General features: G+C 57.8%; 1 protein-coding gene across 1 annotated transcript; it reads left to right on the top strand.

Moving 5' to 3' along the window:
- The first annotated feature begins 149 nt into the window (after nucleotides 1-149).
- On the top strand, nucleotides 150-13867 carry CPT1B (carnitine palmitoyltransferase 1B). The gene is given in 8 exon segments (XM_037903546.2): nucleotides 150-271; nucleotides 3253-3417; nucleotides 3957-4091; nucleotides 4793-4840; nucleotides 4842-4946; nucleotides 9531-9644; nucleotides 11129-11221; nucleotides 13520-13867. Coding segments are annotated over 8 exon segments (864 nt in total). The 5' UTR covers nucleotides 150-157; the 3' UTR covers nucleotides 13610-13867.
- The last annotated feature ends 321 nt before the right edge of the window (nucleotides 13868-14188 follow it).

Genomic DNA, 14188 nt, shown 5'->3' with positions numbered 1-14188 from the left:
GAGGGCTGTGGGTTCCCGGCCCCAGGGGGGTGTCGGGGGACGTGGGCACAGGGACAGGAGGGGCTGTGGGTTCCTGGCCCCAGGGGTCCGGGGGGGTTTCCTGACTCACACAGGCCCCTCCCTGTCCCGCTCCCCCTCCTTGTCTTCTTTGCAGTTCATGCTGGGGACAGACATCTTCCACCTGGGCTACAGCGAGGGGGGGCATTGCTGTGGGGAGCCCAGCCCAGCCCTGGCCCCTCCCCAGAGGCTGCAGTGGGACATTCCAGAGGAGGTAGGTTTAGCCCAGCAGCAAGCAAGGGAGATTCCTTCCCCAAGCCCACCTGGGCTCAGCAGACCCCCTTTGCCCCAAGCAGGAGGGAGCTGTGAGCAGGGCGCTGGCTCCCCGGCTCTGCCAGAGCCCGGATTCATTGCCCCCCAGGCCTCTCTACTCTCCCTGGCTTGGGGTAGATTTGTTATGGGCAGTGCAGGTAGCAACACCTACAGATAAGGCTGCCAGACGCTTCCCATTGCAAGAGCCTGTTTCAGCTGCTTATAATTTTACCAAACTTCAAGCCTTGGGCTGGAATTTCCCCGGCCGGGTGTCTGCCTTGGGCTGAATTCTTCTGGAAAAAGGTAAGAAAAAACAGGTGGGCTGTTCCCAAGGGTGAGACTGGGGAAAGGACGTTATTTGTCGGGTCCATCTGAAACATTCCGAGAACTGCTTCGTTGTTTTAGAGCAGAGCCTGGGGTGACCCTGCGTCAGGCGCCTCTTGTCATCCCAGTGCAGATCCCCCGTTCGGGACCTCTGAAAATCTCTGTTTGCACACGCTCAGTGGAGACTGGCAGCTGAATTCTCCCAGATTCTGTCTGCACTGAGCACACTCCCTCTCCTCACCGCTCCAGAGTGTGACCGGACTGTGTACGTATCCCGGACCCGCAGGACTGGTGCTGTGCCCCACTGCTGGCACCGTCTCTAGGAGAAGCTCATCCGTGGGCCAGACCCCCAGGGTCTCTCGCTTCCTCCAGGGTGAGCCATGCAGCCTCACCGCCTTAGACTGGACCTCTGGAGCTCCAGCTGTCCTGCTTCACACCACGAGCTCAGTCCCTGATGGAGCCTTGTCCCGGAGACAGACCCTGCTGGAGACTTGTCCGCTCCTCAGGGATTAAAGCACCACGCCCAGCATTTGCAGTGACACCCACACCGCTCTGTCAGAACAGCTGGGTTTATCCGTCACCTAGCACCCAGCCTAGGGCATCCTCAGGCCAGCACAGAGAGAGGCAGGTGAAAGCAGAGACCTCCTGGTTAGCCCAGAGCCCAGCCCAGCTGTGGTGAGCCCCACTCTTCAGGCTCTTCAGTCATTTCCAGGGCAGAGCCAAGATTCCTGCCAGCAGCCAGCTCCTATTCGCCCTTCCCAGCTGGGAAACCCGGCTCCCCCGGGGCGCCGTGTCCTGGGGACTGGGCTTGCCATTGCCTTCTCAGATTCTCCACTGGTATGGGGTCAGTCCTTTGTGATGACCCATTCAGGGTCAGACAGCCAGGCCACATTCCCACCCACATCTCATAGCCTGCCCTGAGAGCCAGCAGTCCTTCTCCCCTTGGGGAGCCATGCAAAATGTAGGGGAAACAGAGGCACGCACAGGAGCCATAACAGCATTGCAAAAAATCCCTGCGTCGTCACATCTCTTTCCCCTCACGACCGCACTGGGCAGGGTCATTTTAACCAGTGACCGGGGAAGTCCAGGGACCCCGTTTCACAGAAAGCATCAGCCAGAACGTCTGCAAGCCGTGAACGACGGCCACAGCGCAGTCCTGGAGGGTCAGGCGCCAGCAGAGACGTTTTGCATTAACCCTTTCATGTAATGTAGCCAGGCCGCGGAGCCTGGTCAGGACAAACAGTAAAGCGCCACCCGAACACTCATGGCTGAAGAGCCCCATGGCCAGGCATTCCTTCTCTGTGGCCGCATGGTTCTGCTTCCCGGGGAACAGCTTCCTGCTCAGGGTTACAGTTTGGTGCCTCTCCCCTTAGTATCGGCCTGCATCAGCACCGCCCTGTGTCTGAGGCATCTGTGAACACCAGGAAGGGTCTGTCAAAGTCTGGGTTTGCCCAAGCTGGACCCCGGCTTAGAGCCTCCTCAGAGCGCAGAGGCCCCCTGGCCCGGCTCGGTCCAGGACACCCTGTCTGTACAGCTGCTAGAGAGCTAACGGGGGCACAAATCTCTGGTAGTGCCCCGCCAGCCCAGCGAAGGCCTGGGCCTGTTTCTTGGTCTGGGGAGCAGGCCAATCTCTGATCACCCCCACCTTGGCCAGCTCTGGCCTTACGCAGCCGCTTCCCACCTTGTGGCCCAGGTACGACATCTCGGCCATCCCCACCTTACACTTTTCCACCTTTACAGTCAGTCCTGCCTCCTGGATTCACACGCATTAGCATATTTCCATGATACATTATGGAGTGCAACGTCACAGTCACCATCTTTTCTTACCTCCCCATCCCAGAGGAGACATTAACTCCTTCACCCCCATGGGCTAACAATACAAAGTGAGGGGAAACTGAGTCACGCATATATCCACAAAAATATTACAAGGAAGCCCAGGTTCTCCGCAGCGCTGATGTAATTAACTACTGGATCATAACACATATGCACAAGGGGAGGGTGAAGGCACCAGGCAACCTTCGTTCTGGCATTTTCTAACTCTTGAGGGCTTGGCTTTGCATTCTAACGTTCTAATTTCGTTTTGTGTGTGTAATTCTGTCTGCTCCTGATGGCTGTTCCCTCCTCTGCCAGCGGGGTCAGCAGCCCTGGTGTTGTATGGATTGGGCACCCCGAGCACTAGGTGGTGCCCTGCGGGGCTGGGGGACTGAGGCCTGGGCAGTGGAAGGGATAACCCAGGAGGCAGTGAGGGAAGCCCCCCACCCGCCCACCTCAGCCGTTGTGCTCCGGGAAAGGTGACCTGGACTGGAGCATGACGGGGTCTGTGTCCTGCCTGGGGAGCAGCCCCTGCCCACATTGGGTCACCGACCGTGGCGCAGCCAAGCTCCCCAGCTGCTCCTCTCCCTGACTCTCTGCCTGGCCCAGACAGACATTGCTAGTGGAATTGCCCTGAGAAAGCTCTGGGTTAAATCCCAGGGAGAAGGTTTGTGAGCTGCAGTCCAGGAGCCCAGAGAGGCCCTGCGAGATCCCCCACTCCCAACATTCCCTGTCCCCGTTAGCACGATAGCCCAGCTCGGGCCCCCGCGTGCTAGCCAGGAGGGCATTAGCCGGTGCTCTCTGCAGTGCAGGAAGGTTATCGACAGTTCCTACCGCGTGGCCAAGGCACTGGCAGACGACGTGGATTTCCACGTTTTCCAATTCACCAACTTCGGGAAGGGCCTGATCAAGCGATTCAAGATCAGCCCCGACGCCTTCATCCAGATCTCGCTGCAGCTGGCTCACTTCCGGGTAAGAGCCGCCCCGTGGCCCCATCTGTCTCTCCTTTCCCTGCATCCGTGGCTGTCTCTGTCTCTGGTGCCCACAGAGGCGGGTGCAGCTGGCTCGCCATTTTACTGTCATCTTACCAATGATTGGGGTGTTCTTAAGGCCCAGCTCCGGGAGTCCTGAGGTGGCAGAGTCTCGGCTGTTTCTAGCCTCGTGGCTGCAGAGGAAAGGTTGACCATGTAAAGCCCGCGTGACCCCGTCGGCTCAGAGCAGAGAGCAGCTCCCAGTGCGCGAGTTACAGTCTGGGGACTGTTTGGGACCGGCAACGGTGCGGTGGCTTGTCCGGCTCTGGTGCTGGGCTGCTCCCTCCCCGCAGCCCTGCCGGTCCCCACTGGCAGGGCGCGAGCAAAGGGGTGAGGGGAGCCTCTCGGCCAAGCCCTGTGCGCTGCTCCGCTGGGGGTCTCCCGTGGGCACGAGGGGCAGGTAGCGCTCCTCATTCCCCCCTCCTCCAGGCCCCCTCCTGCCCCCCATCCCCAGCTCTGACCTGCCCCGTCTCCTTCCAGGACAAGGGCAGCTTCTGTCTCACCTACGAGGCGTCCATGACGCGCCTCTTCCGGGAGGGCAGGACCGAGACAGTGAGATCGTGCACCAGGGAGTCCACGGCGTTCGTGCGGAGCATGATGGACCCGGCCCGGGGCGTGAGTGTGACCCAGCCAGGCCCAGCCCCCGCCCCCCCAGCCAGGCCCAGGATCCCCCTGCGTCCCCCCCAGCCAGGCCCAGCCCCCACCCCGCAGCCAGGCCCAGGGTCCCCCTGCGTCACCCAGCCAGGCCCAGCCACCTCCTCCCGCCTCCCTCCAGTCAGGCCCTGCCCCCCACCCGCATCCCCCCAAGCCAGGCCCAGGGCCCCCCCTGTGTCCTCTCAGCCAGGCCCAGTCCCCTCCCCCTGCCCCCCCACCAGTCCCAGGGCCTCCCCTGCTTCCCCTCCAGCCGGAGCCAGGGCCCTCCTTGTGCCCCCAACAGCCAGGCCCAGGGCGCCCCCTGTATCCCCCCAGAGAGGCCCAGGGCCTATCCCCCCAGCCTCACCTACCCCCCCACTGCTGGGCTAAGCAAGGGTCCTTCCCCCCTATGCTGTGCCCTATTCTCTGGACACTATGCTTCTTCCACTGCGTCCAGTGGGTCCCATGGGGCTGGTAAGGGGGTGCTCTCCCAGGGCAGGGCACAGTAGAAGACACCCCCTAGAGCCAGTGCACTCAGTCAGAGCCCTTGGTGGAGGGGGAGAGGGACACAGGGAGCTGCAATAGGCCAGGGTCGAGTGCCCAGCCCGTGCCCCATGGAGGGGAAGCTCCTGGCCCCTGTGTCCCGGCTCTGCCCTGAGTGCGCCCCTTTCTCATCTCTGCAGCAGCTGGAGCGTCTGCAGCTCTTGCAGGTCGGCGCAGAGAAGCACCAAACACATGTACCGGCTGGCCATGACGGGCGCCGGCATTGACCGACACCTCTTCTGCCTCTACGTGGTCTCCAGGTACTTGCGGGTGGAGTCGCCCTTCCTGGCGCAGGTGAGGATGCCTAGGCCACGGCTGCTGGGATGGGAATGCACCGGGACAGGGCAGCAGGGGCTGGCAGACAGGCAGGGTATGGCTGCTCCAGCCCTGCTTGCCCTGTGCCTCCCAAACGGTGCCAAGTAACCATGGCCCTGCCGGTGCCGTCTGCTGCCCGTGCGGGGGCCTGTGGTGATCTGCCTTCCACCTATTCCCAGCTTCGAACTCGGAGTCCGGGGAGACGTAATCTCCAGGCCTGGTCCCAGCCCTGAGCGGGAGAGAGGGTATGGCAATGGAGAAAGGAACAGCAGAGGGGAGTGGAAGGGACATTAAGAGGAAAGATAGTTGCCCTGCCCGTGACCCTAGCAGCCAGGTAGGCGACACCGGCACCAGAATGACTGTGCCCAGCTGGGGGAGGAATCTGAGCGAAGCCAAGCAGAAACAACTAAGAGTCTGACTCCAAAGCAAGGAGCCTGGGTAACCAGGTGGACGAGGTGGAAGGACTGGTGCAGGCGGTGAAAGCAGGTATTCTAGGGGTAACAGAAACAAGGGGGAATAGTCGTCATGAGTAAGGCTAAGATTTTGTCGTGGATATTTTTAGTAAAGTCACGGACAGGTCACGGGCAAAAAGAAAAAATTCACAGACGCCGTGACCTGTCCGTGACTTTACTAAAAATATCCCTGACAAAAACGGGTGAGGGGATCTGCGGGCCCCTCAGTGCCTGTGGAGCAGCTGCACAGGGGCTAGGAGCCGCCTGCAGCAGCTGGGGGCTACGAAGTACCCTGCCAACGGCAGCTCCGGGGGTCCCCTGCTGCCCGTGGGGGCCGGGAGCTGTGGGGTGCCCCCGCCTCCATGTTGGCCAGGAGTTGTGGGGTGCCCGTTGGTGGCCGTCCAGGAGCTCGGGGCTTCCTCCACTGCCGTGGCAGCCGGGGGCTTGGTATTCTTCCCAGACAAGGCCAGCCAGACGCTGCACCGGGCAGCACAGCATGGGGAGGAGGTGAGCAGCCCTCAGTGCTGAAAGAACAGGTTAAGGACTATTTAGAAAAGCTGGACGTGCACAAGTCCATGGGGCCGGATGCGCTGCATCCAAAGGTGCTGAGGGAGTTGGCGGCTGTGATTGCAGAGCCATTGGCCATTATCTTGAAAACTCATGGCGATCGGGGGAGGTCCCAAAACTATTGGAAAAGGCAAATATAGTGCCCATCTTTAAAAAAGGGAAGGAGGAGGATCCAGAGAACTACAGACTGGTCAGCCTCACCTCAGTCCCTGAAAAAATCATGAGCAGGTCTCAAGGAATCCATTTTGAAGCACTTGGAGGAGAGGAAGGTGATCAGGAACAGTCAACATGGATTCACAAGGGCAAGTCAAGCCTGACCAACCTGATGTCTTCTATGATGAGATAACTGGCTCTGTGGATGAGGGGAAAGCAGGACGTGTTGTTCCTTGACTTTAGCAAAGCTTTTGACACTGTCTCCCACAAAAACAACGAGGAGTCCGGTGGCACCTTAAAGACTAAAGATTTATTTGGGCATAAGCTTTCATGGGTGAAAAACCCACTTCTTCAGATGCATGGAGTGAAAATTACAGATACAGCATAAATATATGACACATGAAGAGAAGGGAGTTACCTTACCAGTGGAGAACCAGTGCTGACAGGCCAATTCAGTCAGGGTGGATGTGGTCCACTCCCAATAACTGATGAGGAGGTGTTAATACCAAGAGAGGGAAAATTGCTTTTGTAGTGAGCCAGCCACTCCAGTCCCTATTCAAACCCAGATGATGGTGTTAAGTTTGCAAATGAATTTTAGTTCTGCTGTTTCTCTTTGAAGTCTGTTTCTGAAGTTTTTTGTTCAAGTACAGCTACCTTTAAATCTGTACTGAGTGTCCAGGGAGATTGAAGTGTCTCCCACTGGCTTTTGTGTGTTACCATTCCTGCAAACACTCACCAGCAAACTACACACCACAGAAACACTAACCCAGGAACCAAGCCCTGGAACAAACCCCGCTGCCAACTCTGTCCCCATATCTACTCTAGCAACACAGGTGTTGGTCCTGCTTTGAGCAGGGGGTTGGACTAGATGACCTCCTGAGGTCTCTTCCAACCCTGATATTCTATGATTCTATGATTCCCCCACTGCCCACGGCAGCGGGGGCTCGGGGGCCCTCTGCCAGGGGCTCGGGGAGTCTCCGCCACCCACGGTGGCTGGGAGATCAGGGATTCCCGTGCTGCCTGTGGTGGCCGGGGGTCCTCTGCGGTGGGGGTTTGGGGGTTCCCCCATTGCCCGCAGGCGCCAGGGACTCAGGGGTCCCCCCACCGTCTGCAGCAGCTTGGAGCTCTGGGGGCCGCCAGAGGTGCCGGGGGTACCCCACAGCTCCTTGCCTCCGCTGGGGGTGGGGGACCATGCAGGTCCCGACCACCGCAGGCTGAAGGCACGGAGGTCGCTGGAAGTCATGGATTCTGTGACTTCCGTGACTTCTGTGACTAAATCGTAGCCTTAGTCAGGAGTGGAGCACAGGTACTGACGGGTATGTGCTGTTCAGCAGAGACAGAAACGAGGGCAAAGACGGTGGAGTGGCACTGCATGTTAATGATGAGTAGGCTGCAAAGAAACGTGGAGTGAGGACCACAGACTCTAGATACAGACCGGAGGACAAGTGCTACGGATAATGGCAGAGCCCAGATATTCCTGGCTGTGATGGCTGACAGACGTCTTCACCAGATACTCACTGAACCCACGCGAGGTGATGCCATTGTAGATTTTGTACTGGGAAGTGGCTCACAGAAGAGCTGGTTGTAGGGGACGACCTTGGTTCGAGTGATCACAAGCTAATTCGTCTTAAACTAAATGGAAGGATAAGCAAAAATAGATCTGCAGCCAGGGTCCTTGATTTCAGAAGATCAAACTCTAAAAATATGAAGGGAATGAGTCAGGGAAGTGGACTGGACTGAAGAACTCAAGGATCTGAATGTGGAGGAGACCTGGAATCACTTTAAATCAAAGTTGCAGAAGCTCTCTGAAGCCTGCATCCCAAGCAAGGGGAAAACATTCGTAGGGAAGAGTTGCAGACCAAGCATCTCAAACAGGTGATTAGAGAAAGCCGAAAGCCTACAAGGCGTGGAAGAAGGGAGGGATCAGCAAGGAAAGCTGCCTCTTGGAGGTCAGGAAGTGTAGGGATAAAGTGAGAACTGCCAGCAGCCAAGTAGAGCTGGATCCTGCAAAGGGAATTAAAACCGATAGTAAAAGGTTCTCGAGCCATATAAATAAAAAGAAAACAAGGGAAGAAGAAGTGGGACCGCTAAGCACTGAGGATGGGGTGGAGATTAAAGAGAATCTAGGCCTGGCCCAACACCTAACAAATACTTTGCCTCTGTTTTTAATGAGGGTAATGAAGAGCTTAGGGGCAGTGGCAGGCTGGCTAATGGGAAAGAGGATATGGAAGTAGAAATTACCACATCCGAGGTGGAAGTCAAACACAAACTGCTTCATGGGACTAAATTGCGGAGGCAGATAATCTCCATCCAAGAATATTAAAGGAATGGGCACATGAAATTGCAAGCCCAGTAGCAAGGATTTTTAATGAACCTATAAACTCGGGGGTTGTACCCTGTGACCGGAGAATTGCTAAGATAGTTCCTATTTTTAAGAAAGGGGAAAATGTGATTTGGGAAACTACAGGCCTGGAAGTCAGCTGCATGTGAGGTCTCGGAAAAAATTCTGAAAGAGGAAGTAGTTAAGGACATAGAGGTAAATGGTAACTGGGATAAAATACAACCTGGTTCTACGAAAGGGAGATCATGCCAGACCAACCTGATCTCCTTCTGTGAGAAGACACCTGGTTTTTTAGACAAAGGAAATGCAGTAGATCTAATCAACCTGGATTTCAATACAGCATTGGCAGGTCGCTAAGGAATTGGTTAAAGGGGCGTCTACAAGGGGTCACACTGAAAGGTGACCTGTCAGGCTGGAGGGAGGTTACCAGTGGAGTTCCTCAGGGATCGGTCTTGGGTCCAATCTTGGTTAACACACACACGCACACCCTAGCATGCCTTACACACAGCACCATGCACACCCCCTCTACACCCTGCCCCACCTGACAATGTACAAACACCCTCTCACCCACGCTCATCTGGTAACGCCCCACAAACCAAGTGAGCTCCTTCTCCTGGAGGCTGGGAAGAGAGGGCCAGAGCCGTGTTGGTCTCTCCGTGTTCACGTACTCTGGCAGGAGGCTGCCTCTGGACCGGGATAGACAGAAGCTGGCCCGGCCTGTGAGCTCCCCTCTGGCGTCTGCCTGCCCCTATTCAACCTCCCCCCGTGCGAAACTGCTCGTGTCCATTTCTGCCCTTGTGGCACTGGGGGCTCTTACAAAAAGCCAGAAATGGGCCAAGTGCTGAGACTCAGCCGGGGATCCAGGCTTGTGCCGGGGCTGTCAGTCTGGGCCCTGGGCTGGCAGCTCGGCTCTGGGCAGTGCTGGGTTCTGGAAGGGAGGGCCCTGGGCTCCGTGCCCAGCTCAGGTCTCTGCAGAGTTCGGAGCCCCGCGCTGGAGGGGAGGTGGGGCTGGCAAGGGCATGGTGCTCACCGGAGAGTGGTTCTGTGCAGGTGCTGGCTGAGCCCTGGCGTCTCTCCACCAGTCAGACTCCCCAGCAACAGATCAAAATGTTTGATATGGAGAAGAACCAGGATCACGTCTCCTCCGGAGGCGGCTTCGGCCCAGTGAGTTTTACTCCCACCCTGGGGCTCCCATGCTGTGTCTGGGCAGGGTATGAGCATATGGGGCTGCAGCTGGGGTGGGTGGGGAGGGTACGTGGGCAAATGTAGGCTAGGAAGGGCACTTCAGGGGGTGCAGCGGCTGGGTGGGGCGGGTGCCCTGGGTACAGCAGGGGGGACGGGGCACCTCTGGTCTCTGCAGGGGCTGGGCAGGCGGGTGCCCTGGGTACAGCAGGGGGGACGGGGCACCTCTGGTCTCTGCAGGGGCTGGGCAAGGCGGGTGCCCTGGGTATAGCAGGGGGGACGGGGCACCCTCTGGTCTCTGCAGGGGCTGGGCGGGCGGGTGCCCTGGGTACAGCAGCGGGGAACGGGGCACCTCTGGTCTCTGCAGCGGCTGGGTGGGCGGGTGCCCTGGGTACAGCTGGGGGGACGGGGCACCTCTGGTCTCTGCAGGGGCTGGGCGGGCAGGAGTCCCACTGGGATAGTTGGTGGAGCGAGGCTGCTCCGTGCGAGTGAGGGCAGCAAGCGAGACCCTACTGTTTCTCAGGGAGTCTGGCATTGCTGCAGCTCGCCAGACGTCAGCCCGTGAACACCTGTCCAGCCCAGCACCCAGCTACCAGCCCCCCCTGCCTGTGCTGGGACTGGGCAGGGTCTGAGTGGCACATATATAAATCTGAGTCAACAGTGTAACGCTGCTGCAAAGAAAGGGAACATCCTTCTGGGCTGTATTAGCAGGAGTGTCGTAAGCCAGACACGAGAAGTAATTCTCCCGCTCTACTCCGTGCTGATTAGACCTCAGCTGGAGCATTGTGTCCAGTTCTGGGGGCCACATTTCAGGAAAGATGGGGACAAATTGGAGAAAGTCCAGAGCAACAAATATGATGAAAGGGCTAGAAAACATGGCCTATGAGGAGAGATTATAAAAATTGGGTGTGTTTAGTCTGGAGAAGAGAAGACGGAGGGGGGAGATGAGAACAGTTTTCAAGTACATAAAAGGTTGTTACAAGGAGGAGGGAGGAAAATGGTTCTCGTTTAAACCTCTGAGGGTGGGACAAGAAGCAATGGGCGTAAATTGCAGCAAGGGAGGTTTAGGTTGGACATGAGGAAAAACGTCCCGACTGTCAGGGTGGTCACGCCCTGGAGTAAATTGTCCAGGGAGGTTGTGGAATCTCCATCACTGGGGATTTTTAAGAGCAGGTTGGACAAACACCTGCCAGGGACGGTCTAGCTAATGCTCAGTCCTGCCAGGAGGGCAGGGGACTGGGCTAGAGACCTCTCGAGGGCCCTTCCAGTTCTCTGATTCTGTGATGACTCCCGCTTGCTGAGCACAGAGCCGGGCACAGGGCACCCACCCTGAGGCTGTTCCTCAGTCTGGCTCGCCGGGTGGCCCAACTGAGGTTGCACCACCCACAGTCAGTGGCTCCAGCCCCTTCCTCCAGGCTGCACTCCCTGTTGGTGCTCCATCCGCCTCTCTCTGACTGTCCCTGCAGGTGGCTGACGACGGATACGGCGTCTCTTACATCATTGCTGGCGAGAACCTGATCACCTTCCACATCTCCAGCAAGTTCTCCAGCCCCGAAACGGTCAGAGTCCCCCCAGGCCTGGCTGCGCACAGACTGCCTGGCCGATAGGTGCCAGGCTGGGAACCCCTCCTGGGCCTCGCGGCCCATCAGCATTCATGACTCTCCCTAGGAGATGAGCCCTGGGGTACACCTAGCCAGCCGGAGGGCAGCCCTGAGAGGAGACTCGGGGTCTGAGAGCCCTCCCTGGGGCATGCTGTCTTTTAGCTAGTCACTATCCCCAGTTTCCACTGCCACACACAGCCACATGAGAATTGGCAGTGTGGATCATCCCCAGGGGCCCATCTTGCCCCGTCTCTGATGGGCCAGGACCAGGACCTTCGGAGGGAGGGGCAAGGATTCTGGAATAATGTGCCCGGGGAGAAGTGTCTCCCAGCCTGTTCAGTTGTGGGCTGGCTCGTACCTGTTGGCAGGTCTTCCCTTCTGTGTTTGTCAGGCCTAGTCTAAGCAGGGATGTTCCTGTTATCCAGGCCAATGCCTGACCCTTGTTTGAACCTCACTAAGTTGTACTCTCTCTGGCATCTTGTGGCAGTGAGTTCCATGGGTTAATTATAACATGGTGTAAGAAAAGCATTTCCTTTGATCTGTGTAAATGTGCTGCCCGTCTGTGCCCTTGTGTGTCCCCTGGCTCCTCTGTTTTGGGACAGCACATGAGAGCATCCTGCCCCTGCCCATTTGTGTCCTTTCAGCATTTCCTACCTCTGACACATTGCCTCTTCTTCAGCTCCTGTCTAAACAGCCAGACTCTCCAGCCACTAAGAGATCTTGCCACCCGTCCCTGGCCCCTCAATCCCTGCGGTTCCCTACCAGATGGGCGAGCATGTAGCTCCTTCCCCTGGCCCTGCAGTCTGTGGGCATTGTCCCTGTGACTCGTCTGGGGGCCAGATCTCCCTGCTGTCCCAGCAGACATCTATCTAAACTGGGAGGAGTGGTAGATACGCTGGAGGGGAGGGATAGGATACAGAAGGACCTAGACAAATTGGAGGATTGGGCCAAAAGAAATCTAATGAGGTTCAATAAGGATAAGTGCAGGGTCCTGCACTTAGGATGGAAGAATCCAATGCACCGCTACAGACTAGGGACCGAATGGCTAGGCAGCAGTTCTGCGGAAAAGGACCTAGGGGTGACAGTGGACGAGAAGCTGGATATGAGTCAGCAGTGTGCCCTTGTTGCCAAGAAGGCCAATGGCATTTTGGGATGTATAAGTAGGGGCATAGCGAGCAGATCGAGGGACGTGATCGTTCCCCTCTATTCGACACTGGTGAGGCCTCATCTAGAGTACTGTGTCCAGTTTTGGGCCCCACACTACAAGAAGGATGTGGATAAATTGGAAAGAGTCCAGCGAAGGGCAACAAAAATGATTAGGGGTCTAGAGCACATGACTTATGAGGAGAGGCTGAGGGAGCTGGGATTGTTTAGTCTGCAGAAGAGAAGAATGAGGGGGGATTTGATAGCTGCTTTCAACTACCTGAAAGGGGGTTCCAAAGAGGATGGCTCTAGACTGTTCTCAATGGTAGCAGATGACAGAACGAGGAGTAATGGTCTCAAGTTGCAATGGGGGAGGTTTAGATTGGATATTAGGAAAAAACTTTTTCACTAGGAGGGTGGTGAAACACTGGAATGCGTTACCTAGGGAGGTGGTAGAATCTCCTTCCTTACAGGTTTTTAAGGTCAGGCTTGACAAAGCCCTGGCTGGGATGATTTAACTGGGACTTGGTCCTGCTTTGAGCAGGGGGTTGGACTAGATGACCTTCTGGGGTCCCTTCCAACCCTGATATTCTATGATTCTATGATTCTATGATTCTATCTCTGGACGCCCCGTCTTCTGTGGGTGCTGCACATGGGGTGGGTGCAGCTCTGGGGGCTGGGTTAGGGTCAAGCCTGCCGTCCGGGGCATGAGAGCGCCAGTCAGGATCTCCCCACTAATGCACGCTGGCCGAGGGTCAGAAGGGTTTGCAGATCACTCCCCGAGTGGGGCTTAGAAGCAGCTGTTGCAGGCCCGCCTCACCCTGCAGCTGAGGTGTGTGCCGGGGAGAGGGAGCTCTGTTGGGGCCTCCGACTCCCTCCTGTTCCACTGACCCTCGTCCCTGTCCCGCCCTGTCCTGCTGTAGCACCCCCACTTACAGAGCAGGATGGGCCCCTCCACATCCAGCAGCCCCCCCGCCCCGCAATGCCATGGGCCTGAGAACTGTGCCCGCCTGGGGCTTCTCAAGCTGCCCCCCACTGCTCCTGCCCCCTGCTAACCCATGTCTCTAGCTGGGACCCGTGTTAACCAGTACCCCATCTCCTCTCCCACCACAGGACTCCAGACGGTTCGGTAGGAACATCCGCCAGGCCATGCTGGACATCGCAGACCTCTTCAACCTTCCTGCCAACAAGGTGGCCAACTGACCCCGCACCGTGGGAGGGGCGACGGTGCCGGAGACGTGTGAGGCTGGCCCCAGGGACGAGAACACCGGGCGAGCTGGCAGGCCTGCCCCTCCAGTGCCAGCGCTCGCCCTGCGGTGGGGCCGTGCCTGTCGGAGTCCGCCCAGCCAGCCACGGGGACCTGGGGATGCACAAAACCACAGGAGCGGGTGAGGGAGATTTCCTCCCTCAATGTTACCGATAAAGAAGGCTCTTTGTGTAATGCCAGCCTGGCTGCCGGGTGATGCACTCCGCCTGGGACTGGGGGGACAGACAGAAGGAAGCTCCTGGAGAAAGATGGGCAAGCGTCCCCAACGCCACAGGCCGGGGAATGACAGATCGGGGAACGGGGCCAGCCTGGGCCTCACTACCACGTCCTGATGGCCAAGGGGAGTCCGGCTCTGTCCGAGAGGGTGGGACGGGGGCGGCAGATTCTGGCTGGGCTGGTGGCTGGGCCTTTGGGAAGGAAGTCCCTGGAAGTCTGGTCTAAATGGGACTTGCCTGGGCTGGGGGTAGTTTATGGGGTGGGGGCACCAGTGGGGTATGGTATGGGGTTATGTGGCC

This window comes from Chelonia mydas, chromosome 1, assembly GCF_015237465.2.
Source record: "Chelonia mydas isolate rCheMyd1 chromosome 1, rCheMyd1.pri.v2, whole genome shotgun sequence".
Classification (NCBI taxonomy): Eukaryota; Metazoa; Chordata; order Testudines; family Cheloniidae; genus Chelonia; species Chelonia mydas.
This window is presented reverse-complemented; position numbering and strand designations above follow the sequence as displayed.